General features: G+C 43.8%; 1 protein-coding gene across 2 annotated transcripts in view; it reads right to left on the bottom strand.

Moving 5' to 3' along the window:
- SAMD12 (sterile alpha motif domain containing 12) overlaps positions 1 to 27,329 on the bottom strand; it is a 389,138-nt gene that overhangs the window by 103,672 nt on the left and 258,137 nt on the right. Inside the window, exon 5 of one of the 2 annotated variants that reach the window (XM_046017068.1) lies at positions 25,048 to 25,150. The exons of the other annotated variant lie outside the window; for it this stretch is intronic. Coding sequence (XP_045873024.1) covers positions 25,140 to 25,150 — 11 coding nt within the window. The 3' untranslated portion in view covers positions 25,048 to 25,139. Of the gene's footprint in view, positions 1 to 25,047; positions 25,151 to 27,329 lie in introns of those variants that run through there. 2 annotated transcript variants of the gene reach the window in all.

Genomic DNA, 27,329 nt, shown 5'->3' with positions numbered 1-27,329 from the left:
AATTTTAAGAGAGTAGGGCAGCTTTCCTCCATGCACAGACTCACAGATCCAGGTACCTTCTGTTTCCGCAGGCCACCATCTTTAATAGGTAGCCTCCATAAGGTCTAGGAAAGGGGCGAGAGAGAGTGGAAGACAATGCAGGGAATTTTGTGTCTAGACTTGGAAGTGGTATGTGCATGCCTCTGGCCTGGACACAGCCATCTGTCCCCACATCACTGTGGGTGCAGCGGGGAAAGGCAGTGTTTCTATGTGCTCAGGGACAGAACTGGGCTAGCAATGGTTCTCAACTTGGGGTCCCGGAAAAACAGAATCAAAATCAACTGGAATCTTGTTAGAAAAGAAAATTCCTGGGCTCCACCACCGAGTCAGGGGCTCAGTAGTGTTTCTGCAAACCCTTCAGGTGATTCTGATGCCACTGAAGTTGGAAAAAGCCCACGGGCAGGGGACTGTTTAGGCCGTCTCTTTCACGTGTTTTTCGCTAATGTGTCAATGCTACAGATTACATCCAGGTAGTGCATGTTCGTAAAACTATGTAGGCTTTTGAGGGTTTATACACTTACTCAACCGGAAAGTAAACTTGGCCAACTTAAGCCTATGTTACCAATTTTGACCTTAATACAGTACACAAAGATGTTCGGGGAACTGACTGCATTTTTGAGCATCATAGATGGAGTCCAGTAATTTTATGCAGTTGGAAGCATTTATTCACTTAAAGGTTGAAAGGTTTAAAGATATCTAACAATGGTTGAGCCATCTGCAGCAAGTCAAAACAAACAAGCCCAAGTGGAAAGGCTAATGACAAATTAGAAGCGCGATCGGGTAGACTGGTATGGGACTAAGACACCGGACACAGATGACATAATCGTCAAGAGAAAGAAAAAAGTTGGAGTTGCGAAGAGTGCCATGTGGTGGGACCACTAGATGTGGACAGTTAGCAAGTTGTAACCATCATGGCAGGTCCGCACCATGTGAAATGTGTTTCAAGCACGTAAAAACATCAAATAACAACATGAAAAGCTTTGAGGCATGTGGTTCTCTTGATCCACTGATGGAAACACCTTCTATATTATTAAAATACTCCCTGGGGGCATGTCATTCAAAGCTAAAAGCCTGGGATTCAACAGCGGCTCAGCCATTGTCCACCCCGGCACGAATCACTGACCAGCATTTACTTACAGACACCGGTGACACGCTACACACGCTGGACCCCTGGCCTCCTTAAGCCTTGTATCTTAAAATGATGAGACTGCTGATTTGTTTACAATAAACATATAAACGGCACCAATATTTCATTCACATTTTTAACACCTGCTAGAATGGCATATGTCACAATGAATGTAGGTATTTTACGCCTAATCAGTTTATAAGTAATAAAAGTAACACAGGCTCCGGGACAAAAATGATCCATACAGATGGTTACAGAATAAGAAGTAAACATGTTCTCTTCCACATTTCTACACGTCCCACAAATAGCCACGACCACTAGTTCCTTATGTTCTTCTTGGGGAAAACTTCTCCAGGTAGAGAGTCCCTGACCTGTATTTTAGGAATATCTCATTTAAAAATAGGCATCTTTTTAAAAAGCTGTCACAAATAAGGCAAAGACAACATACTTAAAATAACAACAGAAACTGAGAGAACACAAGATCTCAAACTAAGGACAAGAATGAAGGAAGCTTATACATACACAGAAGCTCGAAAGTGGGTAAAGCTCTTCATGATACTTTCTTTCTTTTTTTTTTATTTGTTTATTTACAGTATAACAGTGTTCATTGTTTTGGCATCACACCCAGTGCTCCATGCAGTACGTGCCCTCCCTATTCACCATACTTTCTAGTAACATGGAGCTGAGCGTTTTTGCTGGGGTAGATTAAAAGGGCAAGGGATCAAAGGGAGAGAAATTAAGCCTGTATATTATTCATGGAAGCCAGAGAAGGAAAACTGGGATGCCTTCCAGGGAAGACTAAGGACCATCCTCACTTCTTCCCCGTTCTTCCATTTCTTAGGTCACGTCTCACATGTGAATGGTGGCATCTTGAATCCGTAGCCACAACTATGCCTTTGCTTGTTAATTTATTTGCGGTATATTTATTAAGTGTCTGCTGTGCGACATTAGGTCTGATCTCCAAGAGTTTAAAAGAGAGATGGAGAAAACAAGATGAGCATACACGTACCATTTGGAGAACAGTCAAAGATGGTATATAAAAAGATAAATTGAATATAATTAAGTGCCAGCCTGCTTGGTGCCATGAGCAACACTTAATTAAATTCAGGCCATAATCCATGCCCTGGTTCTAAGAAAAGAGCCTCCTACAATTTCGTACTTTCCACCATAACTAATACCTGGAGTTCAGTCCAGTAATGCGAGTTAGCAATGACTGTATTTCCATGCTCCAAAGGGAAATCTGTTGTTCTTGAAATGTGTATGTGTTTATATGTGTGTAAAATACCTAGTTAGTTTCAGGGGGAGGCAGGGTGGATTTGATTGCCTCGGGTGATTGATTGTTCAAATTTAGTAGCTCTGGGAAAAGATGTCATAGGGATCATAAAATCTAGAGAGAAGCCTGAGAAATCAGCAAGGTCAATCCCTTGCCTCCAGGTGGGATGGAACTCCTGACTGATTACCTAGCCAAAGAGTTACAGTGACATTCCTGTACATATTTCCTTCTTGCATATATTGAATCAGAGTGCAGCAAGGCATCTGGTATTGGAACATTATAAAGCCATCTGTGAGGCTCACTAATACAAAATGCCTGGAAGGAAACTAAGTTAATACACATGGTTTTACATTTGCAAATGAAGACTCATCCATCATCAAAGACCCGGAATGAACACTGCCGAGACATACAAAAGAACTTAAGAGAGATAGCTGTTTTCATGTGTGTATCATCCCTTCAACACAAGCAACGAGGAGAAAAGACATGTGTGCATTTCCTGGACTTGATCTGGGCTATGCAACACATTTTACAAAGGGATTAAAGGGTCCGAGATCTCTTAGCCAAGACTCTGTTATGCCAATTTCACATTACAGACAACTTATGTTGTGAAGTCTGCAAAAGAATACTACTTATACATTATGCTAAGGTTGTAAACGGTACTGGAGGTTCTTTAAAAAATTATGAGGCAAAGCAGCAGACTCTAGAATGGAACTCTGTGGCTACACTCCAATCACTGCATGGTTTCCCTTTCCAGGAGAAAGAAAACCACTCCATGGCTTCCCTTTCAGACTCCACCACCTCACATTTCTTTTTATTTATTTTTTTTTAACTTTTAATTTATTTATTTTTTCAGCGTAACAGTATTCATTGTTTTTGCACAACATCCAGTGCTCCATGCAAAACGTGCCCTCCCCATTACCCACTACCTGTTCCCCCAACCTCCCACCCCTGACCCTTCAAAACCCTCAGGTTGTTTTTCAGAGTCCATAGTCTCTTATGGTTCACCTCCCCTTCCAATTTTTTTTTTTTTATAAACATATAATGTATTTTTATCCCTAGGGGTACAGGTCTGTGAATCGCCAGGTTTACACACTTCACAGCACTCACGATAGCACATACACCACCTCACATTTCTGATCAGAGAAGACATCAACAAGAGCTTGTTAAAAAATTCTATGATTAACAAAAGGGAAAGGGGAAATGGAATCCTCCCATGTTTTTTCAGTGTTGGCAGTATCTTCTTAGGATCTCAAAATCAAAGTTTCTTTCCCTTCCAATTTTGACCTTTTCTATTTGGCAGACGTTGATTTTTTTTTTTTTTTCTCCCCAGCCTGTGTTTCTAATGGAGCTTGAAATTAACACGGCTTTTTGTTTACCTCCTAATTTGCGTGCCGCCATCATCAATGTTGTCAGCGCAGTTCTGGGAATAGGGTTTGTTTACTGCTTCTGTTGAGCAAGCAAATAGAGAAATGGAGAAAAGACTGTTCTGCTCATCCCATCTCAGTCCAGATTCCCCCTCCATTCACAGAACTGGCCTTCATCAAGCAGCCAATGACCTTCTCGGGTCCAAGCGCCAAGAACCATCTTCAAGTGCTTGTCCTCAGTGACATTTCTGGGCTGCCTTTGACATAGCTGAGTATAGCCTGACCCCTTCCACTCCTTGTTAACAGGTGACCCAGAAATGGAACCTTTCCCCAGGTATCTCCATTCTTCAAAGGAACCCTTGCAGGTTTTCTGGGTTCTTACCTCTTCTCCTACTCCTTTGTGCGGTTACCTATTTTTGAGTTTTCAGATGTACACTCTCTCTCTATATATAGGTGACATCCTGTTCTACCTGCATACCTCTGATGCTGTCTTGGCCTTTTCATCTGGACTCATGTCTCTGCTTCCTGACCATATCAAGTCCAGTTTGGGAAAGGGGGAAGTGATCTATCTCTCCCCAGAAAGTGTTGTTAAAACTTCACAGCGAATCTTGGAAATGGAGTTTGGGTTTTGTTTTTTAAATTCTTCATGGTTTTTTTGATCCCACACTTTCGTCCGTTATTCAGCTTCTATGGGTTGACTGCCAACGTCCACCTTTTCACAAAGAGTTCTGCCATCAGCAAACACATTTGGGAAGTGGAAGGATCCTCCTAATTTATGCTTTACCTGTGAAAAAGTTTTGTTTTTAAAAACTTACTATTTAATGATTTTCCAAAGTAAAATCCACTGCTGCTAAGTACGTTGACAATATTGTGCAGCCATCACCACTGTCCGTTTCCAGAATTTTTTCGCCATCCCGAATAGAAACTCTGTACTCATTGAATGACGGCCTCCATTGTCCCCAAGCCCCCAGCCACGGGTAACCGCCAGTCCACTTCCTGTCTCTGAATTTGCCTATTCTAAGTACCTCATATAAATGGAATCATATAGTATTTGCTCTTTCACATCTGACTTGTTTCCATTGGCATGAGGTTTTCAAGGTTCGTCCGTGTTCTAGCACTTGTCAGAATTCCACTCCTTTCGATGGTTGCATGATACTCTTATTACTACACATCACATTGTTTATCCATTCGTGTGTCGATGCACGTTCGGGTGGTTTCTCCCTCTCTGCTATGGTGAATAATGCTGTGAATACGAATGTACAGGGATCAGTGTAAGTCCCTGCTTTCAACAGAAGGACCCTCTTTTGCTTTGCCAACTTCTCACCTTCATCCAGGAATAATATCCCGCAAGGTCTCAATGATTCATTCATCCCGGTTTGCAACTTGGGTTTGGGTGGTGCTCCAAGTCACCTGTTCGGACTTTGGATCCATGCTTGACTTTTCTTTGCCTGCTCTGTTTGCATGGAACTACATTCCCCCCAGGGAAGGTAGAAGTTTCCTACTGCTGCTGACCTCTGTGTCATCTCACTTTCACACTTGAGCTGCCAATTCCCTTCATCAAGTTTCATCTTCTAAATAGACAGGGAGTCGTTTCTGGGTTCCTGACTGGAACTTGACTGACTTCTATTGGGAAAAGAAGATCTAAAATTTCTCAGGACGCAGAACCTACAACAGCGACTACACACTGTCTTCAGGGCACCCTCCCCTTATAGAAGATTTAGCTGCGATTCCATTCCCATGTGGCCACGTGAGCAAGTGCTGGGCAAAGCGACATAATCATATGTGTTGTGTGGCAAACCCTAAACCTTCCCTGTTGGTGATCTGCTCCATCCTGTCTGGGCCCTTGTCCCGTGGCTGGAGCGTGGATATGACAGCTAAAGTTCCATCCCTAGAACAAGAGGGCAGGGGTCCCATTGTGGGGAGAGCGGGACCCAAAGCTGGAAGGAGCCCGAGTCTTTGAGAACCCTTGGGGGGTAAAAAACCACCACCACAGTCCTGCTCTGTCTACCTCTGCAATTTTACATGAGAAGCGAATAAAATTCTCTTTTGTCTCAGCCACTGCTATTTTGAGTCCCTGTTTACTGCAGCCAATCTGAACCCTTACGAATTCAGAACCCATATCAGGAGCTTGATTTTGGTCCCACGCTGCTGATGAATTTTCTTACGCCTTTTCTTGCTAGATTAAAGCAAGGTCCTTGATCCTCCCATCTTATTCTAAGTCTCGGACACCTCCTGTTTATACTTGGAATTGACCTATTCTCATTTACAAAGCTTTCAAAAAGCTTTCTTCTCTTTAACAGCCTCTGCTTTGCTTATTAAATTTTCTCGGGGTGGGGAGGGTAAAATCCAGCCCCTCACCCAGCCCATATCCAACCTAGAAAATGATTAGGGCCTTGGATGTTAGAGAATTTTTAATTAAAAGCTTGGGAACATTGTTCCTCAAGTATTAATAAAGCCCATAAAATGGAGTAGCAGCATGGCCTAACACGGCACGACAGACCGTTAGTGTCCCGGTCGGATGGCCCCTCTTCACAGAGCTGATGGGCTGTAACTGTACCTAATGGCTGCCAAGCACAGATAAATCTCACCTATATGTGACCCCCGTGGGTGTCAATTAGAAATATGGATGTCTAGGATGATGACTCTCAAACTTTATTGTGCATAAAAATCACTTGGGGGAACTTGTCTGAAATGAGGATCCCCACCCTTCTGCTTGTGATTTAGATGGTCTGAAGCGGGGGCCACAAATCCGCCTGTTAAAAAGGACCCCAGGTGCCTCTAAAGCACGTGGTGTGTGGACCACACCACGTGAAATTCCGCTCCCGAGGAGCTCACGAAAGCTGTAAAACGGCCACAAGTGGAGAGAACTGTCACCAGCTGCCGGAGCGGCCGGGGGCATTAATTGGTGTCTCCTATGCTCCAGGGGCTCTGCTAGGCATTTTCCAGACATCACCTTAGTTGATGCTTATGATAACCTGCATAGCCGTAACTATTAATAATGACTAGTATTATTATCCTCCCTTTACAATAAGCAACCTGAGGCTCAGAGAAATTAAGCAACTTGCCTAAAGTTGCAAAGTGGCTTTGAGGCTGGCCATGTGTGCACTGGATGTATCCTCTTTATTCCTCTAGTTTTGCTGGGCATCCCTCCCTATCAGGCTCCGTAGTCCTAGAAGCTGACCTGTAGTGACTGCATCCCAGGGTCCTCTACCCCTCCAGCTGGGGTGGGTCCTGCCAATGGGAGGTGCTGGGAGAAGACTGGGGCGGGGGGCGGAGACTGAGGTCAGGGTATGGATCCCCCAGCCTCCCTCGCTGCAGGTCAGACCTCAGCTCCTACCTGTGATTGTCTCTTTCCAAGTTTCTGTAACTGTTCCCTCTTCTTGCCCCTTCAGGTCTAGGGCTGATAACTGCCGTCCTTCCTCTACTAACCAGAATGAAGGAGGATCTCGACCTTTCCCTTTCCCCACAGCCGGCCCATGACTTGGTAAATACAATTATTTCTTTATTAAATTCACTTCCAAATCATCCCATTTGAGGGTTACATCTGTCTCCTGCCAGGAACCTGACTGATACAGTTCAATGACTCCAGAGTCTTCCTCTCTCCCCTGTTCTACACCGCCTCCCTCCCTCCCCTGGGGGTGAGGACGATGACGGTGATGACGATGATGAAGCTGCCGATAATGGCAACAGTGACCACGTGGGCTGCTGGCAAACAGGCACACTGGGTGCTGAGTGCTTCCCACAGACATTCTTACTTAATTTCCACAAGTACCCTAGGCATCAGGCGCCGTTCCGCCTCCTTTGTACAGAGGAGGAAAATGCTGCTGAGTATGCTGAAGTGGTGGAAGCCAGCGAAGCCGGCAGAGGGCGGTGTCTCGGGGCAGGAGCGATGTCCCCTCCTTCTACCAGGTGTCAGCGCCACGGCGTTATTTCCCCCCCAACCGTGTGTGAGTGACACTCATCACATAAAGATGTTGAAAGAAAAGCCCGCGTCACTTATTTTTTAGACTTGAGTCTGAAAAAAAATGCATTTCACTCCGAAAGGGAATAGGGTGCTGCGTGATCGTCTTCTTCCTTCCCTGGCGAGCAGAACTCAGCTCAGACCCCTCCAATGCACGCGCTGTGGGCCGTGATGGCCGCCCCAGCACCCTCTGTTCCTTGTATTCCTCAGCCTCCTGGTTATCTCAGAGCTAGATAAATGATCAACATAATCCAAAGATTACTGCTAAGATAAACCCGAATTCTAGGGTAAGATCTTTCTTGACTGCCAAATTATTTTTCTAGCCTTGAATGCAACTACTCCCTTACGTAACCAGAAGCCTATAAAATCAAACTGTATTCATGACTAAGCCACACTCTTTGAACATGTCTTATGCTTATGATGTACGGACCTTTGCTTAGGAAGTTCTCTTTGCTTAGAATTCCACTCCCTCTCGAAAATGCCAGAGAGACATCCCTTATCACCTTTGCTCAGCTCTTGGGTCTCTGATGACATTACTTCCATATTTATCATCTTGCCTTATCACAATTTACACTCATGCTTCAGGAAACTAGTTCTGCTTCTTATCTGCGGGGCCCCTTCTAGGCTCAGGACCCTCTGTGTGGCCCCGCACCCATGGAATGGAACAGACTCACTCCCTGCACTCACGGAATTTACTTTCTGGTGGCAGGCACCACTGGAAGGATACTCAAAGAATCATTTTTGAAGGATAGAAATCTTTGAAGCTTCTCCTGCTTTCCTTCAGGAAAAGTGACTCTTCATCCTCCAGATGCTTGCTGTCACTTCCAGGAACAGGGACGGGAAGAAGCGCTAACATTTTGCCTGCGCTGTTTCTTCTGCTCAGAATTCTTGTCGTGTATCTATATGCCTCATCAGTTTCTTTTCATCCTTCCTCCCCAGCAACTGCCTCTCCGGTTAGAAAAGAATCCCTCCCTCCTGTGCGGGCTCATTTCCTTTGTATAGTCTCCTTTAGTTCCACTTGGGGCTCAGTCCTAAGGATCGCTGGTTTACCTGCGTGTCTCTCTGGTGTTGGGTCGGAGGTTTTCAATACCGATTCCACTTTGTTTCTAACATGCTCATCCTACTGCAGAGGCTGGGAAGCCAAAGTACTATATTTTCCAGACTCCTTTGCAGCTAGATTATAAGTTTGATAAATTACTCTATCTTGAGATTTTGATGGAGAAAGTGAGTTGGAGGCTACATATCCCCAGTGGTGGGGACACTGCCTATTTGGGTCAGAGCGCCTAGAACAGCCATTACTCCAAGGCTTATCTCTGGATAACAGCTAAGGCGATGCGCTCCTAATTTCAATGATTTCCCTGGTACTCTCCTGAATCCCTACCTTCCTCACTGAGGTAGGTACTCTCCTGAATCCCTACCTTCCTCACTGACCTCGCGAGGCCAGATGGGTGGTATTCTTTGGGAGTCATTTCTAGAATTCTCAGTGAACCTGGATCTTCTCTAGCCCTTCCAACAATTTTAGAAGGATCTGCTCCCCTAATTAAATATTCTCTGCATTGGGCGCTTGGGTGGCTCAGTGGGTTAAAGCCTCTGCTTTCGGTTTGGGTCATGATCCCAGGGTCCTGGGATCGAGCCCCGCATCGCGCTCTCTGCTCCGCAGGGATCCTGCTTCCTCCTCTCTCTCTGCCTGCCTCTCTGCCTACTTGTGATCTTTGTCTGTTGAATAAATAAATAAAATCTTGAAAAAAAAATTCTCTGCATCAAAAAGTTAAAGTAGCTTTTCTCTCCTACTTTTGAGCCCTGACTGACATCCCTACCAGAGAGCTGTTGATGGCAGGGTCTCTGTGTCTTATCTTTGTACCTTCCATGTCTAGAACAGTGCCTGCTGTCTAGTAGAAAGACTTTAAAGCATGTCAGTGTGAGTAAGTACTTTAAGAGCCCCCAAATGTGCTAAGCATTCTCTAACTATGAATCCATTTAATTCTCATAACTGTTCTCAGGTGGGACTAATTTGCCTCATGTTACAAATAGGCTTAGAGAGATTTAGTAAATTGCTCCAAGAATCTGACGCAGGACCTGGTATCTGCCGCCAGATTTAAACTGAGCTTTTTAGTCCTCAAAATTCTTGTTCCTTCTACTATGCCCCTGCCTTCTTATAAGATAAAGGTATTTCACATGAAAAGACAGAAAATATATGACCGATGGCCTTAGTGATTCACTGCAAACACTATCACAGGGCTGAGAAATTGGACTCTTGAGGGTGAGGATTACATCCTTAAAATCGTCTGTTTCTTACTGTGTGTGTAAGATACTGTAGGACGTGGTCTATAGTGTTCCCCGGAATATTATCACACCCTCATGCCTTTGCAGTTATAGTCACCAGGTGGTCAACAGAATATCTGTGGGCAAACTAAGATATCGCTAAAGATACAGATAGCAAAATTTTAATTTTCCCTTTATTAAGAGCCATTGATAACAAAACCATTAATGGAAGCATTTAAGAGATTCCTTCCTGTCACAGGGAATCCCTTTTGTGGGATTAAAGGGAGACACTTTCTATCATGAACATTTATGCACCCAAATTAGAAAGCCCATATAGAACATAAACCACGTTATGCTCCCGTATTGACATATTAATTAGTTCTGAACATGGATGGCATGCAGGTGTGGGAACAGCAGGGAGGAAGATTAGACAATCTCTTGGTAATTTGCTAGTTTACAAGTTGGGAGAGGTATTCTGGCTGTTCTTCACTTATATTTCTCCACTTGGCCAAAAAGAAAACAACAACTGAGACGGCCATTATGGTATTCGTCCATGATATTAAATGTGAGACCTGGTTTTCTACTGGTAACCTGAAACTGCCAATGTCTATTAAGAAGTATGCGGAAATTGATGAATTCAGTCTCTTTCTATAGAAAGAGTGTTATATTGGGACCATTTGGGATAGCAGACAGGATGTCTGCAGACAGGATTTCAAAGAGCTGTATGATTCCTCCCCGAAGAACGTGGTGCTTGGGGATGGGATGAAGCAGAGAGGGCTAGCTAATACAGCTTCATCAGGAACCTCTCCTATGACCTCATTTATTGCATTTTTTCCCTCACTCTGAAATAATTCACTCCCAGTTTCCATGATTAGATGGGAAGAACAAACGCTCTAATACATAAAGGCAAGCCTGGGTGACTGAAAATAAGACATGAACTCTGAGGTTCCTGAGTACTTGGAATTGATGTCGGAGCCTCTCAGCCCTGATTAAGTCTCCCAGAAGACATTCCTATTTTGGTTTTCTTAGTAGGCTGATCTTTCTCCTCCCACCTCCGACTGGGACCCTCCCTCTGTGCAACTCTGCTTTTCTTAGCTCTTATCTTCTCTCTGTCCTGGGAGAGCCACCTTTTCACCCGACTTCAAACAATCTCCTCCACGTTTTTAATCACAAGGTTTTTTCTCTAGTTCATTCCCTCTGACATCTGCAACCAAATGCCCAACAGCGTGTCAATCATCTTTGCTTTTATATCTTACTCTTATCTCAAACTTAATATGTCCAAAAGGCAATTAATGATCTTTCTTCTCTTCCATGTTTTGTCTTTAGTGCAATCCTATGATGCTTTTTTATTTGGCCTTGTAATCAAGTGGCCTCCTCAATCTTATTTGCCTTACGAAGGGTTTGCAATATGCTATTCCTTCTTTATTCTTGAAATTACTACTCCTTTACAAACATTCACCCTCTCATATCTGGATTATTATTATTTTTAAAGATTTTATTTATTTATGAGAGAGAGAATCCCAAGCAGATTCCACGCTGATCATGGAGACAATACGGGGCTTGATCCCGTGACCCCGAGATCATGACATGACCGAAACTAAGAGTCAGACACTTAACTGAGCCACCCAGGAACCCCTGGATTATTCTTTCTAAGTAATCTCTACAGCCAAAGTGGGGCTTGAACCGACAACCCTGAGATCAAGAGTCCCATGCCCTACCAACTGAGTTCGCCAGGCGCCCCTCCAGATTATTTTAATAATCGCTTAGAGTTCTCACACAGTTCTGTGACTCCTATTGGAGTCCACATCTCCAATCCTTACTATTCTTCAAACTGACTATATTCCCTATGCTGTGCTTTTCATCACCATGATTTACTTATTTTATAACTGAAATTTGTATGTCAGAATCCCATTCACTTATTTCAAACCCTCTTCTCAGGCAACCACCAGTTTCTTCTCTGTGTTTATGAGTCTGTTTCTGGTTTTTGTTTTTTTAGATTCCATCTATAACTAAAATCTTATACCATACAGCCTAGTAATTCCACTGCTGGATTTACCCCCCAAAACCAAAAACATGAATTCAAAAAAACATGCATCCCTCTGTTTATTGAAGCTTTATTTGAAAACTACCTAAGCGTCCACTGACCGATGAACGGATAAAGATGTGGTATATACATATACAATGGGATATTCCTCAGCCATAAAAAAGAATGAAACCTTGCCATTTGCAAGATGGATAAACCTAGAGAGTATTATGTTAAGTGAAATAAGTCAGTCCTTACTTAAGGCCCAGACCAAGTCTCAGCTCATGAATATTTGTGTGACTACATTTTCATCTTTGCTCTGTTCTCCAAGCCCTTAGGGCCTTTGTAACATTTAATGATATATTGTCCTTGCACATTCCTTCACGTGGGTTAGTCTTTTCTTCTCCATGTGAATTATGTCTATACCTCTCCCACAGTTGCTACTGTCCCCGGCCCCTTACATGACCATCTCCCGCTACAGCCTCTACTGAACCTTTTACAAAGTGGATAGCCAGATGGGACATGCTCTATGGTTTTGTTTGTTTTTTTTTAAGCATATCAAATACAACATTTATGGTGGTAATTTTATCTAAAGGGTATAATTGGGGAAGTTGAGGTTCAGAAAGATGAAATGACATGCCCAAGGAGGCACACCCTCCTTGGGTAGAATTGGAGCTCAGTTCCAAGGCCGGGCCAGTGTTAAAACACTTGCTCTTCCCAGACTCGGCTCCCAGATGACACACAGAATGAGCACAGGGAAACCTAATTACCTTGGTGTGGTATTAAAGAACAACATTCCCCTATGACTACTAAGGGATCTTGTCCTTTCTTAAGATGACTGAACCAAACTGAGAGACAACCATGAAAAGAAATATTTAGAATTTGCAACCACAAAGAATAGATTATACCACACAGATCTTTACTCCTGGTGGTCACTTAGCAGTTATCTAGGATTCAGATGTGGCATATTGTTCTTTGACACACAGAGCCCAGCTGTGGAGGAGGAGCTGAGTCAAGGAGACTTGCTACAGACCACATGTGAGCAGCCATCCCTGCCAGTGACACCTCTGGGCTGGTGGGGGGGGGGGAGGGGTGGACCGACTGACACCTCTGGGCTGGGGAGTGGGGGGAGGGCAACATTCACTGAGAGGCTCACCCTGAGAGCTGCAGGGCCAACATCAGAATGAAGAGCTCTAATTGCTCAGAGATTTCTGGTACCCTCTTCTTTTTGGTGTGATTCACCCTCAAAATATTGGGACAGGTGAGGAAGGGCCAAATTTCAAAATAATAATCATAATCACCACAATAAAGATACTGGCACTGCCAACTTATTTTCTGCCTAATGATGTCAAAAACAAGTAGGGAGAAATTCTAGAACTAGTTAACGTGACATTGGGATGAAATTTTCCATGAACGCAACGGATGTCACAAACTTGGCATATATAACGCAGGTTTGCAACAGAGGAGTAAAAGCCAGTTGCGTTACCTTGATCTCTCAGTCAGATCAAGACCATATCAAGGCTGGGAGCCTGTGTTTAAAGATTTCTTTAAAAAAAAAAAAAAAAGTCAACTATTGGTGAGGATGTGGAACATCCAGAATTTCCATATGCTCCTGGAGGGAATGTTCATCGGTACAACCACTTTGAGACAATGGAAGTATCTTCTAAGGCTGAAGAGTATGTACAGATGAACTGCGTCCCCCCGCGTCCCCCCGCGTCCACACCCCAAATTCATATGTTGGAAGTTCAGACGCTCATCACCTCACAGTGTGACCGTATTTGTTGATATGATCTTAAGGAGGTCAGTAAGGCAAAAGGAAGTCATGGTGGTGAGCCCTACTCCGGTTATGACTGGTATCCTCATGAGGAGAGGAAATGTGGACACAGACACATACAGAAAGACCATGTAAAGACACCGGGAGAAGACAGCCATCCACAAGCCAAGGCGAGAGGCTACAGAAGAAATCAACCCTACTGACACTTCGATCTCAGACTTCCGACTTCTGGAACTGCGAGAATACAAGGTTCTGTTTACGCCAGCCGGTCTGCGGCACTTGGGCATGGCAGCCCCAGCCAACCGAGGCATCAGACCTCCCCAACAACTCAGCGGATCCACTTCTAATACGAACCAACCGAAACGTATGCTTTTATCACTTGAAGACATGTTTAATAATATTCAGAACATCCCTTTCTGCAGAGCAGTCTCAAACTAGAAACTACCCAAATGCCTGTGAACCGCGGAATACATAAGGAAATTGTGATATGTTCACATGCTGAACAGTTTAGAGCAGCGAGAAAAAACCACCTAAAACTTCAGACAACAATGTGGACAAATTTCAAGGATAATGTTGAATGAGAGAGGTCAGACACAAAGAGCACATAATGAATGATTCTATTTATACAATGAGCAAAAACAGATGCTGCTGTTCTTTACTATCAGTATTTAGAAGAGAGTTCACCCTCCGGGAACGTGGGAAGCACCTGGAAGGAAGCAGCCAGGAGGGCTTCTTGGATAGCAGTCATCTTCTATTTCTTGGTGTGGGTGCTATTTCATGGGTGTGCTCCATTTGTGAAAATTCAGTCACCTATGCAGTTAAAAAACCATATATGTGTGTGTATGTAAAATTACATATATACATATGTGTGTGTAGTGTGTATACACACACATATGTAATTCAATGAAAATGTTTTAAGGTACTTTTAAAAATACAATTTTATTTATTTATTTGACAGAGAGAGACACAGCGAGAGAGGGAACACAAGCAGGGGGAGTAGGAGAGGGAGAAGCAGGCCTCCTGTGGAGCAGGGAGCCTGATGTGGGGCTCGATCCCAGGACCCTGGGACCATGACCCAAACTGAAGGCAGATGCTTAACGACTGAGTCACCCAGATGCCCCTCAGTGGAAATGTTTTAGAAGGAGATTTTCTATTAAGGAAGCTGGGCACGAGTCCATGACAGCCTAACCTGCCTCTAGATGCTTTCGGGGTAGGGGAGAGAGAGGAAGGGCTGCTTCCTGATCCCAAGTCTCGAAAGGAGGCTTCAAGAGAACTCTTAACCTGGCGTGTGTCTCTGGGGGCCGAAGTGAGACATCTAACAAGTCAGTGCCTGTGGCTTGCTCACTGCTCTGGGGACAGACCAAACAAAAGATTCTGATGCTCAGGACAGTCTGCCCTTGTTTCTCAGGGCAAGGGCTGCAGAATCATTTCCCAGGGGCCAGATCTGGGCCATCCTGCAGGAGAGAGCTGGTGTGGAGGAGTTAAGACCTCTCCAAAAAGGCACTTAAAAGGTGAAAACACCACTCCAGCTGAAAGGCTGATGCACTGCTGAAATGCGGTTGGTTGAAGAAAAATAGACTTGTGGAAGAACATTGATGCATTTTCTCTTGTCGAGGGAACTGTAAGTGAGCCGTCCCCAGCAATGGGTCCAAAGAACCCATTTGGGCACTGGTGTCCAAAGAACCCCTAAGAACCCATCAAAGACCAAACACCTGCCAGGCTTCAAGAGTGAGAGTTGGCTCCTACCAGTATCTGTCAAATAAGAACACTCCTGAGCCACGGGCCCCCCTCACCTGGCTCTCATCAGGGAAAGGCTAGAGACCCCTCGGCAGCAAGGGAAGGGGTTCTATGGGATGCCAGGCAGAGGAACGTGGCCTGTTTTCCCATGTTCACCCTGAGAGAAAAACCAATACAATCTGAACTTGAAGTCATGTCAGCCATCAGGCCCCAGGGAAGCTGGGGCCCAGAGAAAGACAGTTAAAATCACAGAGGAATTTTCAAGGGGTTATACATTGATCTTATACTCACAAAACGTATACCCAGCGAATCCATTTGTCTCCCAGTGCTGTAGGTCATTCTTGGGCTAGATCAACCCCACTTCTTCACTAGAGTACACCAGTGTTCCGCAGAAGTAGGAGTGGGGATGGGGGAGGGGAGAACTGATACAGCCCTGAAATGTTTCACTCATCCGATCAGAAGACCTGGTGTCAATAATCAAAACACAGATGCATGAGAAAGAGCAGGCTGGGGCGAGGCAATAGGTGAGTTCAACTTGGATGTGCTGTGTTGGTGGTGCCTCGGGGCTATTAAGGGAAAGACTTTCCTTGGGTAGCTGGGAATGATGGAAGGAAGTTTAGAAGCACTAGCTCCGATTAGAATAATTGATGTATAGACTCAGCTCATGTCTGAGTCATGGGTCGATGTGGTTTCCCAAGGAGAATATTTGGAACTTTATTTTCGAGGAGTGAAGACTAGGGTAGCTTGTAAAGACACAGTGAAGTAGGTAAGAAAAGAAGAGTGATTTTCCTGAAGCAGAAGCAAGAGAGTGCCCTGAAGAGAAACGGGACGAACAGTGGCAGAATTCTAGAGATGCAGAAAAGAGTCACTGGGAAGTATTCATTGAACACAAGAGGACTCCAGTGATCTTAGAGTGGTCATCTTGTGAAAAAAAGGTGGAGACCAAGCCAGAAAACAGAGAACTATGGAACCAATGGGACATGAGAACATCTAGACAATCCATAGACTATTCTAGAAATCTGGTGACACGGGAAAGGAGGGCAAAAGTTGAAACACAGAAGAGGTTAAAGGGAATGGATTCTTACTTCTTGTGTGCTATGGACTTCTTTTTAACATATGCCACACTAAGAAAGAGAGAATCGCCATTAAAATTTGAATTGTAAGTCGTAGTTGGCCTGATGGCTTTTTTTTCTTAAAATATTTTACTTACTTATTTGACAGAGAGATCACAAGTAGGCAGAGAGGCAGGCAGAGGGAAGGGGGAAGCAGACTCCCCTCTGGGCAGAGAGCCCAATGTAGGGCTCAATCCTAGGACCCTGAGAGCATGACCTGAGCCAAAGGCAGAGGCTCAACCCATGGAGCCACCCAGGTGCCCCGGCCCGATGGGTCTTGGTGGAAGCTGTGGCATGGGGAAAGATAGTTAAAATCACAAAGAAACTTTCAAGGCATTACAAATTCATATTTATTTGGTAGTCTAGGGAAGCCTATGGATTCCTTCTCAAAAATCTATTTAAATGCAAAAAGGAAAATATAGATTACAAAATAAATAACTTATATTGAAAAACAGCTATCAAAATAGTTTTAAAAAGTTGTGGGTGGAACAATACATGTCTTTTTTTTAAGTCAAGGCATTCAAGTATAGGATTTATTGGCAGAAATAATAACTTTTATAATTTGACAGTAGTGATGAGTGCAAATGATGTTTCAAGAATTCTTCAACAAGTCTTACATGATTAAGAATTACTTGTGATTCTAGTGACAAATCACATAAACTGCTAAGAATACTGAGGTTTTGTTATAGAAAGAAATGTTAAATTTCAGTAAAAAAGTAGACTAAATAAAGTATGTCCTATATATAATATATATTCTGTACAATATTATCTACACATATATCTGAATTCTTCAGTCCCACTAAATTCTGTCCATGGTTCCCTTCCAGGTGGGAGGGATCCAGAAATCTTAGGTTCAGAACATTTAGCTAAGAGAAAGAGGTGGTTTATTACTTTCATTTTTAAAAAAAGATTTATTTGAGAGAGAGAGAGAGAGCAAGGAATCCTTAAGCAGATTCCCATAAGAGCGTGGAGCCCAACACCCTGAGATCATGATCTGAGTCAAAATCACGAGTCAAGGGGCGCCTGGGTGGCTCAGTGGGTTAAGCCGCTGCCTTCGGCTCAGGTCATGATCTCGGGGTCCTGGGATCGAGTCCCGCATCGGGCTCTCTGCTCGGCAGGGAGCCTGCTTCCCTCTCTCTCTCTCTGCCTGCCTCTCTATCTACTTGTGATCTCTCTCTATCAAATAAATAAATAAATAAATAAAAAATCGCGAGTCAATGCTCAACTGACTGAGCCAACCAGGTGCCTCTTGTTTTTAATTAAAGGACAGAAAAACTATTTTTGGAACCTTCCTCTGGCAGTATGACAGTATAAGGCAATAGTATAGGAGTAGACTTTGTAACTAGACTCCTTGAGTTTAAATCTTGGTCCTGTTTAACAGCTGTGTGATCTTACACAAGTAATTTAGCCCTGTAACTTCTTTATGCCTCAGTTTCCTTATACGTAAAATGGGGATGATGGTGGTAACCTACCTCATAGGTTGTGAGGGTGAACTTCAGCTGTGATTCTCTTGACCACTGTCACTCACTCGATATCCCTAGCCACAAGGGACACCTTCAGTTCCATGAAGCTGTCACATTCTTGCTCAGACCATGAGTATATAGTGTTTTTCTGTCTGAAAGTCTCCCCTCACCTGTTCTTCACATTGCTGACTCCTCCTCATCCTGTGAGACAAAGCTTAAATACTACCTCCTCAGAAATGCTTTCCCAGAAGCCCTTGCGGAAAGAGGTCTTCTGCCATTATTCTCTATGATGAGCTCCATAGTGGCTGGACTTGTGTCTGTCTTGATCCCCTCTACAGCCCTGTGCTTCTCACATAATAAGCTCTTCATAAATCATTTTCAGACGAGCCACTGGATAGGGAGCAACTAACGAGACCCAGGCTATATTCGCACTTGCGAACAGTGCTTTGACTTTCGGTGTGGTGTGGATTTTATTAAGACCATTCTCAGACTTGTTTTGGAGGTGCTGGAAAGCCAAACACACTGCCTACAGTGTGTTACTGCGCGTAACACACTACAGTGTGTTACAGTGTGTTACTGCCTACAGTAATATGTCTGCAAGGTAGCATTTAGTCTTTTTTCAAACTTTAGGAGGATTCCCCTCCCTGGTCTAGACCAAATAAAGGAACACGGGAACGTCGGATTCTGGGCCATGCTAGGACTGTTCAGACTCCCGTCGCCCGTAGACTGCACAGAGCGAATCCACAGGCAATGTGGCTACAAAGCTGGTATTCCGTGACCATTTATTTCTAGGCAACACAAGTGATGGAAGAGATACTCATCTGGCACTCAGGAACCTGACTTCTGATTCTGATTTTTCATGTTCAACTGGGTGATCTTAAACATCTTAAGCAGGTCAACCTCTGGAAGGCCTTAATTTTTTACATCCTATAAGGCAATTTAAAAAATGTCTGCTGTGGCAGAGACTGCAGCTACCAAGCAAAATCCATTTGTCCCTTTTCCCTGAACACAAGACTAGACGACAATTCCAAATTTCCCTCGAGGCTCATGTGGTTATGTGATTAAGCTCTCACCAACAGAATGTAAGCACCAGCGTTGCTTGTAACCTGTGTTTACTTGGTCAAGGCCCGTCACCTCCAGGTTGGAATGGCAAGGACCAGATCAACCTCAAAAATGGCTTATCCAAGGTAGCAGAGCGGCTGTCAGCCTGGGTCCCTAAATGATTGTGTAAAATAGACATTCTCTGATCTGCAACCTTTGGTTAGGACTGTCAAATCAGACAGAATTAAGCCACTAGCTTTTCAGAATATATTTGTTACCGCAGCTCCTGTGTTTGTGACTAATACGCATGTCCTATTTGCTTTATAAAATTGTGAGAGAGAGAGTAGTTCTAATGTATGGGAAAGACCTTTGAGAGGTAGCGAATGCTTTGGAAGTTTGTCATGATTATTTTTTTCTAGCCTTATTGAGATGTAGCTGTATGTTTAAGGAATACAATGTAAGCAACGCTGCACGTTAAAGGTATACAATGTAACGATTTGATACACATATATATTGCAAATTGTCATTGCTATCAACAGAGAAAAGTGTGTATTAGAGTGCCTGACACATAGTAGATATTTATTTGATGAATGAATGAACATCTTGCTGATAAAAAGACCGAGATTAAAAAAAAAAATTCTTTTCGCACAACAGTATTGGCAAAATATTTATTTGGCCAGGGAGAACCTTTCATTGATTCACCTGAGCTCATACAAGTAAAGCAAAACTAGATATAAGCTTCTTTCAAGAAGATTCTTGCTTTACTTTTTAATACTTTTTCCATCAAAATAAATTATAAAATAATAAATAGCATTTTGAAAAAAGGAAAAGAGACCCTTAATCTCGCCATCCAAACACACTGCCTTCTAACTACATGCATGCCTATTTTTCATAGGTGTAAACCTGTTTCTTCTTCTCATTTTCAAAATAAATTTTCATTTGTCCTTGGTAAGGAAAGCACAGGCTTGGTAATTTTCCGGAAGTATTTCCAACAACAACAACAACAACAACAAAACCACCTAATACTTCTAACAGTTCCAATTTAATTTTGCCAAGGGGTTCCATTCTTATTAAAAAGTATACCAGGGAGAGGAGCTGATTTTCCTAAGAAAGCATGTGGGGGTGTTAATTCTCACTACAATTAGGGTGATCAAGATTACAAATGTCACGATCGCTCCACTTGCGATTTAAGAGCTATCTTGAGGCCCTTACGAAAGTTACATGGAGGGCAAACATGTGGATATGGACCTTTTTCAAGGATATACATGAATTCAACAAACATTTATTGAGTTCCCACGATATGTTAAGCAGAATGTGGATGATAAAACACAGGCTCTACCCTTGAAAAGGTTAAGGCAGGGATGAGAGAAACGAAGACATACTGTGGTGAGCTCAGAGGAGGGGTGAGGCCAGGGGCAGCAGCTGGAGGAAATGAGACACGACATGGGGCCAGGAGTCAGGCAGGTGAAGAGGCAGAACATGGTCCAGGCTCCCCAAGCATGCGGACCAGAATGAATGGAAGCAAGAAAAAGCACGATACTCACGGGAATGCAAGTTTTTCCTCCCGCTAGACGTTAACAGAGCACACTGCTGGTGAATGGGTAAGAATGGAGAAGCAAGGGGAGGGCAGACCATGAGGCTGATCGTGGTTCAGCTTCCTCGGGGCAGTAATGGTGTTCGTTCAGGGCCACCGGGGACAGCATCCGACAAACAGGCGTTCCATCTGTATGTGTGGAATGAATTAACCCACATGGTGCTACACAGCGGACCCATCACTGGTCACCGGGACTGGCCGCTGGTTACAAAGGGCACACACAGCTGCGAAGGACAGCCATTCCTTTCTCTCCAGAGACCGGCCGTGATGGAGCCCTATGCCATGCTGGCTGAGCCATGTGACCCCCGCTTGCTGCTCGGCTCAGGGATGCCGCTTTACTGCTCGTGGTCCTGAACTGCTAAATAGCAGGGTCAGACACACTGAACCCTAGTCCGAGACATGCCCCCTTACCTCAATTTCATTCTTTCATGGCATCCAGAATGCCGCACAGGTAGCCCCTCGGGACAAGCTTGCAAATGTAATGTATAAATGCCACTTTCAGGGCACCTGGGTGGCTCAGTGGGTTAAGCCTCTGCCTTTGGCTCAGGTCATGATCTCGGTGTCCTGGGATCGAGTCCCACGTCAGGCTCTCTGCTCGGCAGGGAGCCTGCTTCCCTCTCCCTCTCTCTGCCTGCCTCTCTGCCTACTTGTGATCTCACTCTGTCAAATAAACAAATAAAATCTTTTAAAAAAAATAAAGGCCACTTCCAATTCCTAATCCTACAGGCAGAGAATCGGGATGGGTGGGGAGAGATGTTGGGGAGCTGGGCAGGAAAGGGGGCTAAGATGAAAGGCAGTACAGTCTTCTACTCGTTTCTTCATCCTTGATTCTAGTCTTCTCTATGGTTCAAAACTACTTTTAGTTGCAACTGAGCCTCCGTGATGTAGAAGTAACAGAAGCCTTACCAGAAGTAGCAGAAACCTTCCAGGGAGATTAATGGATTAATAACCCAGATCTAGCAGTACTGAATAATTTGGAGGCAAAACAGATTTGACTCACAGCAGCCCGGCAGGGTGGCTTACTTTGGAAACATTCTGCCACCGCTCCGCTGGGCACACTACGAATGCACAGTGCAGGCTGACTGCACGGGGCGGGGGGAGCTCGTGGATTCAGCTGCTGAAGAGTGATGTGAAATTAAAGAGAGAATGAAATGTGTGATCTTATTTAATCACACCTGGTGCTTCAATTTCTCAATAACAGCACCCTGCTCCACTGTGTCAAACCGGTGTGTGTGTGTCTGTGTGTGTGTGTGTGTGTGAGAATTACAGCTAGAGGATGGATTTACTCTCTGATGCCTGCCAATCCACTGTGAGGGATCTAATATGCAAATGACAAATGAGGTTTTCTCGTAAAGAATTTGAGAGTAATTATCCTTGGGCCTTGACTGGCATAAAACCACTTTAACTGAGGGGTAAGCAGTGAAATATCACCTCCTAAAAGAGGCCAAAACCTCAGGGTCCCAGGCTGGGGGTGGCTTAGGGAAGACAATCTATTTTAATACCCAAAGAACATTCCAGGTCCTACTCTTTTCCTGCCCTGATAGCTGAGTGTGTGATTTGTGTTGCTTCAGATTTCCAGGAGGGTGACAGGTACCAAGAAGAGAGCAAATGAGCCATTCCAGCTTATTTAGGAACGTATGTTCATGAGTTTAAAAGTTCATAAATTTGTACTGGAATCGGTACTTAGGGAGATGACCTCTTCCTCTCTGGCCCTTCACTAAGGTACTGCTACTTCAGGATTTTTGTGGATTTATACTGAGTATCCAATGTAATGTCTTTCTGTAGGGACCTGTGGGGCTAGTCAGATACTTTATGGCAAGGAGGTCCTGAAGGATAGCAAGGTGCCTCCTCTAATGCAAAAATGGTTACTGTAATTAAATGTTCCGTGTTCTGCATTTTCCGGGGTGAAGGGGGGGGTTGTCTACTACATGATTCTATTTAGCAGCAGAAAATAAATGCTGCTTAACACAGTCAGCTTTACATCACACAAATACAAATGCAAATACAAAATGAGAACCAGACAACAGCTATTTTGATCCCTTCCAGGAAGTAACCAGCCAGGTTGGCCTGCAAACATGGACATCAGTGGTCCCCAAAGATGACCTGCTAGTTTAGGGAAGACTTGTTTGAAAAGCTTGACTCAGTGAAAGGAATTACATAGGGAACACACGCATGGGCTGCCCAGAATTCTGACATAATCAATTTTCTGAACATCGGGTTTTCAATGAATATTTTTAAAATAGTCTATTAAGAATAATTCTTTCTCCTGGAGACCTGAAAGTCCTCTTGGCTTCTCTCTTGCTTCTGAAAATCCCGAGTTTGTTAGCCATCTTGGGAGTACCTGGGTCACGGTCTGCTGCGATCTTCTGATCTCATTTGAAACTAGAGGCCTCTTGAAGGCAGAAAACCTGGCTCATTCATCTTTGTCGCTCATTTTCGAAGTATATGACGAAGTACCTCCATGCCACTGGTATTCAATAAACAGGTGTGAATGGGACCATTCATCACAGTAGGTCATATTATTCTGGAAATTAGTTATTTCCCAGGATCTGAGCAAACAATGGGTAAATGTCAGAGGAAGTGGACGTGGGAGGAGGGATGGCAGACAATCAAATGAAGTTATATTGAAATTAATTCTCTGGGGGCGCCTGGGTGGCTCAGTGGATTAAGCCGCTGCCTTCGGCTCAGGTCATGATCTCAGGGTCCTGGGATCGAGCCCCGCATCAGGCTCTCTGCTCCACGGGGAGCCTGCTTCCTCCTCTCTCTCTGCCTGCCTCTCTGCCTACTTGTGATCTCTCTCTCTGTCAAATAAATAAATAAAATCTTTAAAAAAAAAAGAAATTAATTCTCTGGTATTAGAAAAAAATCTACTGAATGAACCCTTTATCATCATTCAATGAGAATCTATAAAAATAAAATGCTGATTCAGAATGAAGGCCCATCCGTTTTGCTATGCAGTATATTTCCTTGGCCTACTGAAAATCTTAAGGCGTCTTTAGTTCATGGCCCCCACCTTTCATTGGCAGGAGGGTAGGCAAGTCTGACCAGCAGGGGTGGGCCGGGGCAATATCCATGGGGTTTCATCAAGATTCTGACTTCTATTCAAAAAACACATCGTCAACTTGAAAAGCTGTGAACATCAGGGATGTCTCTTAAGGTTGGCCAGATCTATGTTCAATTTTTTTAAAAAGATTTCATTTGTTTGAGATAAACAGAGAGAAGTGACACAGAGAAGCATGTGACACAAGCGAGGGGAGGGTCAGAGGGAGAGGGGGAAGTAGGCTCCCCGCTGAGTGGGACTCCATCCCAGGAGCCCAGCATCATGACCTGAGCTGAAGGTAGACACTTAAATAATGAGCCACCTTGTCACCTGTATGTTTAATTTTTAATATGTAGACCAAGAGTGACATATTTTCATCCGTTTAGAGTCTTTTAGATACCATATATTTATAAGCAAATCTATAATAATGTTAACAGCTATTCCCAAAGATATCTTGGCTCAAGAACAAGCTGGTCTGCTCTCTTCAGCCTCTTTTTCGTAGATAATACAATGGATACGACCATGTTCCCTCTCCACTTTTTAACCCCTGCAGAACTTGCCCTAACTTTAGCCTAACACCCAAATCCTGGTCATCATGGCTTACACAGCTCTGCAAAGTGTGTTGCTCCCCCATCTTGGGTCATGACCAATCTTCCTGACTGTGCCTTTATGCTAATTTCTTTAGTTTGCCAAGTTATTCCTAGCCTCGGGGCTCTTCCTGCTGGATCTGACTACTGAACTGCAATTCTCCTTGTTCCTTGTTTAACTTGTTTATTAATTGGGGTTCCTATTATTGGTCACTTTAGAAATCCTTCCCCTAGTGCTAGTCTGGGTTCCCTCCTTTTCACTATTATACAGTAACTTCTTTCCAACTGTCACTTAATAGTTTTTCATGCAGGAGCACCTGGATGGCTCAGTCATTGGGTGTCTCTGCCTTAGGCTTGGGTCATGATCCCAGGTCCTGGGATCAAGCCCCGCATAGGGCTCTCTGCTCAGCTGGAAACCTGCTTTTCCCTCTCCAACTCCCCCCTGCTTGTATTCCCTCTCTCGCCATCTCTCTCTCTCCATCAAATAAATAAATAAAATCTCAAAAAAATAGTTTTTTCATGCAATTCTTTAATGCCCATGTTCTATTCTACATTTTAAGTGTCATGACAGCAGTGAAAAGATGTCTTATTCATTGCTGTATCTTTAGCACCTGGCCCAGCACATAATAGGTGCTCAATAAATATTTGTTGAATGATTGGATGTATCTTTCAGCTTGAGTTGACTGTAGATTTGAAGCATCAGGCGTTGTAATGTACTGGACAGTGAGCAGACTGGACTCCATTCAGCTTCTATCTTTAACAGCAAGAGGGATAAGTCACTCTTGGTGTTTTCCATTTGACTCTTCATTCAACTTTGTTTTAGACGTTTGTCTATATGTCACAATAACCTGTGGCTACTCGGGTTTGCATTCCATTGTACAGCTGCACAAATTTACTAACCATAACTGTAGATGGATATTGAGCTTGTTTCCACGTTCTGGCTATTACTTGCCTTTTCCTGTGGACTGACTCACTTACTCTGACATCTAGGGGAATGGTTCTTCCTATGGAGGGTGGGAATCTGAAGCCAACTGTGTCTCCAGGAGGTAGAGGAACTCACTGATAGGGAACAGTGTGGAACATGCAGTGTGGGGAAAAAATGCACACAGCTCGACCGGCAATGCCAGTGAAGGCGGGACTTTTTCTCTAACCCAATTGTCACCAGTGTGGCCATTCCTAAAAAAAAAAAAAATAGGAAAAACACCCCGGAGATAGGCAGGATGCTGCCTCAACTCCTGTCAGTTCTATCCAACTCAGATGGACAGACATTTCATGTGACGTAATGGAGGGAGCTATGCTCGGTACACAGAAGACTGGGCAGGAGAAGTGAAGCCAAGATATGAAGAGGTAGGTCTTGATGGAAGAACTCCCAGATGTGGAGGAAATGCTAAATAAGGCAAAATTCTACCGCTGGGTCTCTTCATAAGGCTGGCTCCTCTTCACGGTCCTCTGGCTGGAATACAGGACTTAGTATCTAGAGACATACCATGCAGTCCTCAAGGGACGGGGGCCTGGGGATGCAGAGAAGTCACCTACAGCACCACTGAAGGGTGAGCCATCAAATAGGTCCCAACCCAGAACACAAAGTGTTCCACAATACAAATTATAAACATAATATGAACATCAGGAACTAAACATATGCATAAAAGAGAAAAAGACAGCATCCTTGAGAAAAGATTTGCCACGAGACAAAGGCAAAAGTTTAATAGTAACTACTTTGTATTCTCAAAGTAATTACTCAACACTCCAAGTTGCTATAAGAGAGGTAATGAGGCAACAAACAGAGATAAAAAAGGGATTTTATGAAAAGAATACAAGCAACCAAATAATTCCATTGCAGAACTTAAAACTGCATGAAAAGCAGTAAAGAGCAGAATCACTCCTGAATTAAATGGAATTAGATTAGTGAAATAGGACAGTGGTTCTCAAACCTAGCTAAAGAAGGGGGCAGGGACACTTAAAATATACATTCCTAGGGTGAAATAGAGCCGATTTTGAGTCAGTGGGCCTTGGGTGAAGCTATGAAACCTATAATTACAAAAAGTCCCTGAAGTAAATCCGAAACTCAATCTGATTCAGAAACTATTAAGGTGAGTGCGAACTGAAGACAATCACCCAGAGTTCAGAGGGAAAAAACAAAATCCGAGTGGAATGAAGAAAGAGAAACAGATGGACTAGAATCATAGGACAGAGTGTCTGTAGCAGATGCCTAATGCGAGTAAATGAGGAAGCAGTCAGAACCAATGCAACAGAGCCCATCTCAAAATTGCATATTGAAGGGCACCTGGGTGGCTCAGTGAGTTAAGTCCGACTCTTGACTTTGGCTCAGGTCATGGTCTCAGGGTTTGTGAGACTGAGCCCTGATGTCAGGCTCCATGCTGGGCATTCTTCCTTTCCCTTTGCCCCTCTCCCCTGTGAAGAAAGAAGAAGGAGAAGGAGAAGGAGAAGGAGGAGAAGGAGAAGAAGGAGAAGGAGAAGAAGGAGAAGGAGAAGAAGGAGAAGGAGAAGAAGAAGAAGAAGTAGTAGTAGTAGTAGTAGAGGAGGAGGAGGAGAAAGAAGAAGGAGGAGGAGGAGGAGGAGGAGAAGAAGGAGGGGAGGAGAAGGAAGAAGAAGGGGGAAGGGGAGGAGGAGGGGGAGCGGGAGGAGGAGAAAGGTATATTGAAGGAAATTTCCCTGAAATGAAAAAAATATGTCCAGTTTAAAAGGTTCTCACTGTGGACTTCGTGAAAATATTTTGATCCACTGCATATTAAGTCTAAAAAGAATCTTTCCCAAATCCAGGAAAAAGAAATAAATCCCATATAAAAGAAAAAGATGTTGGGGGAACTTGTCTACGTAGTTCTCAGGGATGATGCTTAGGCGCTATGATTCCCCAATTCTATTATCTGCCCAAGCTGCTCTCAGTGCCAAGTGAAAGGAACAAGACGACATTT

Source organism: Meles meles, chromosome 1 (genome assembly GCF_922984935.1).
Source record: "Meles meles chromosome 1, mMelMel3.1 paternal haplotype, whole genome shotgun sequence".
Lineage (NCBI taxonomy): Eukaryota > Metazoa > Chordata > Mammalia > Carnivora > Mustelidae > Meles > Meles meles.
This window is presented reverse-complemented; position numbering and strand designations above follow the sequence as displayed.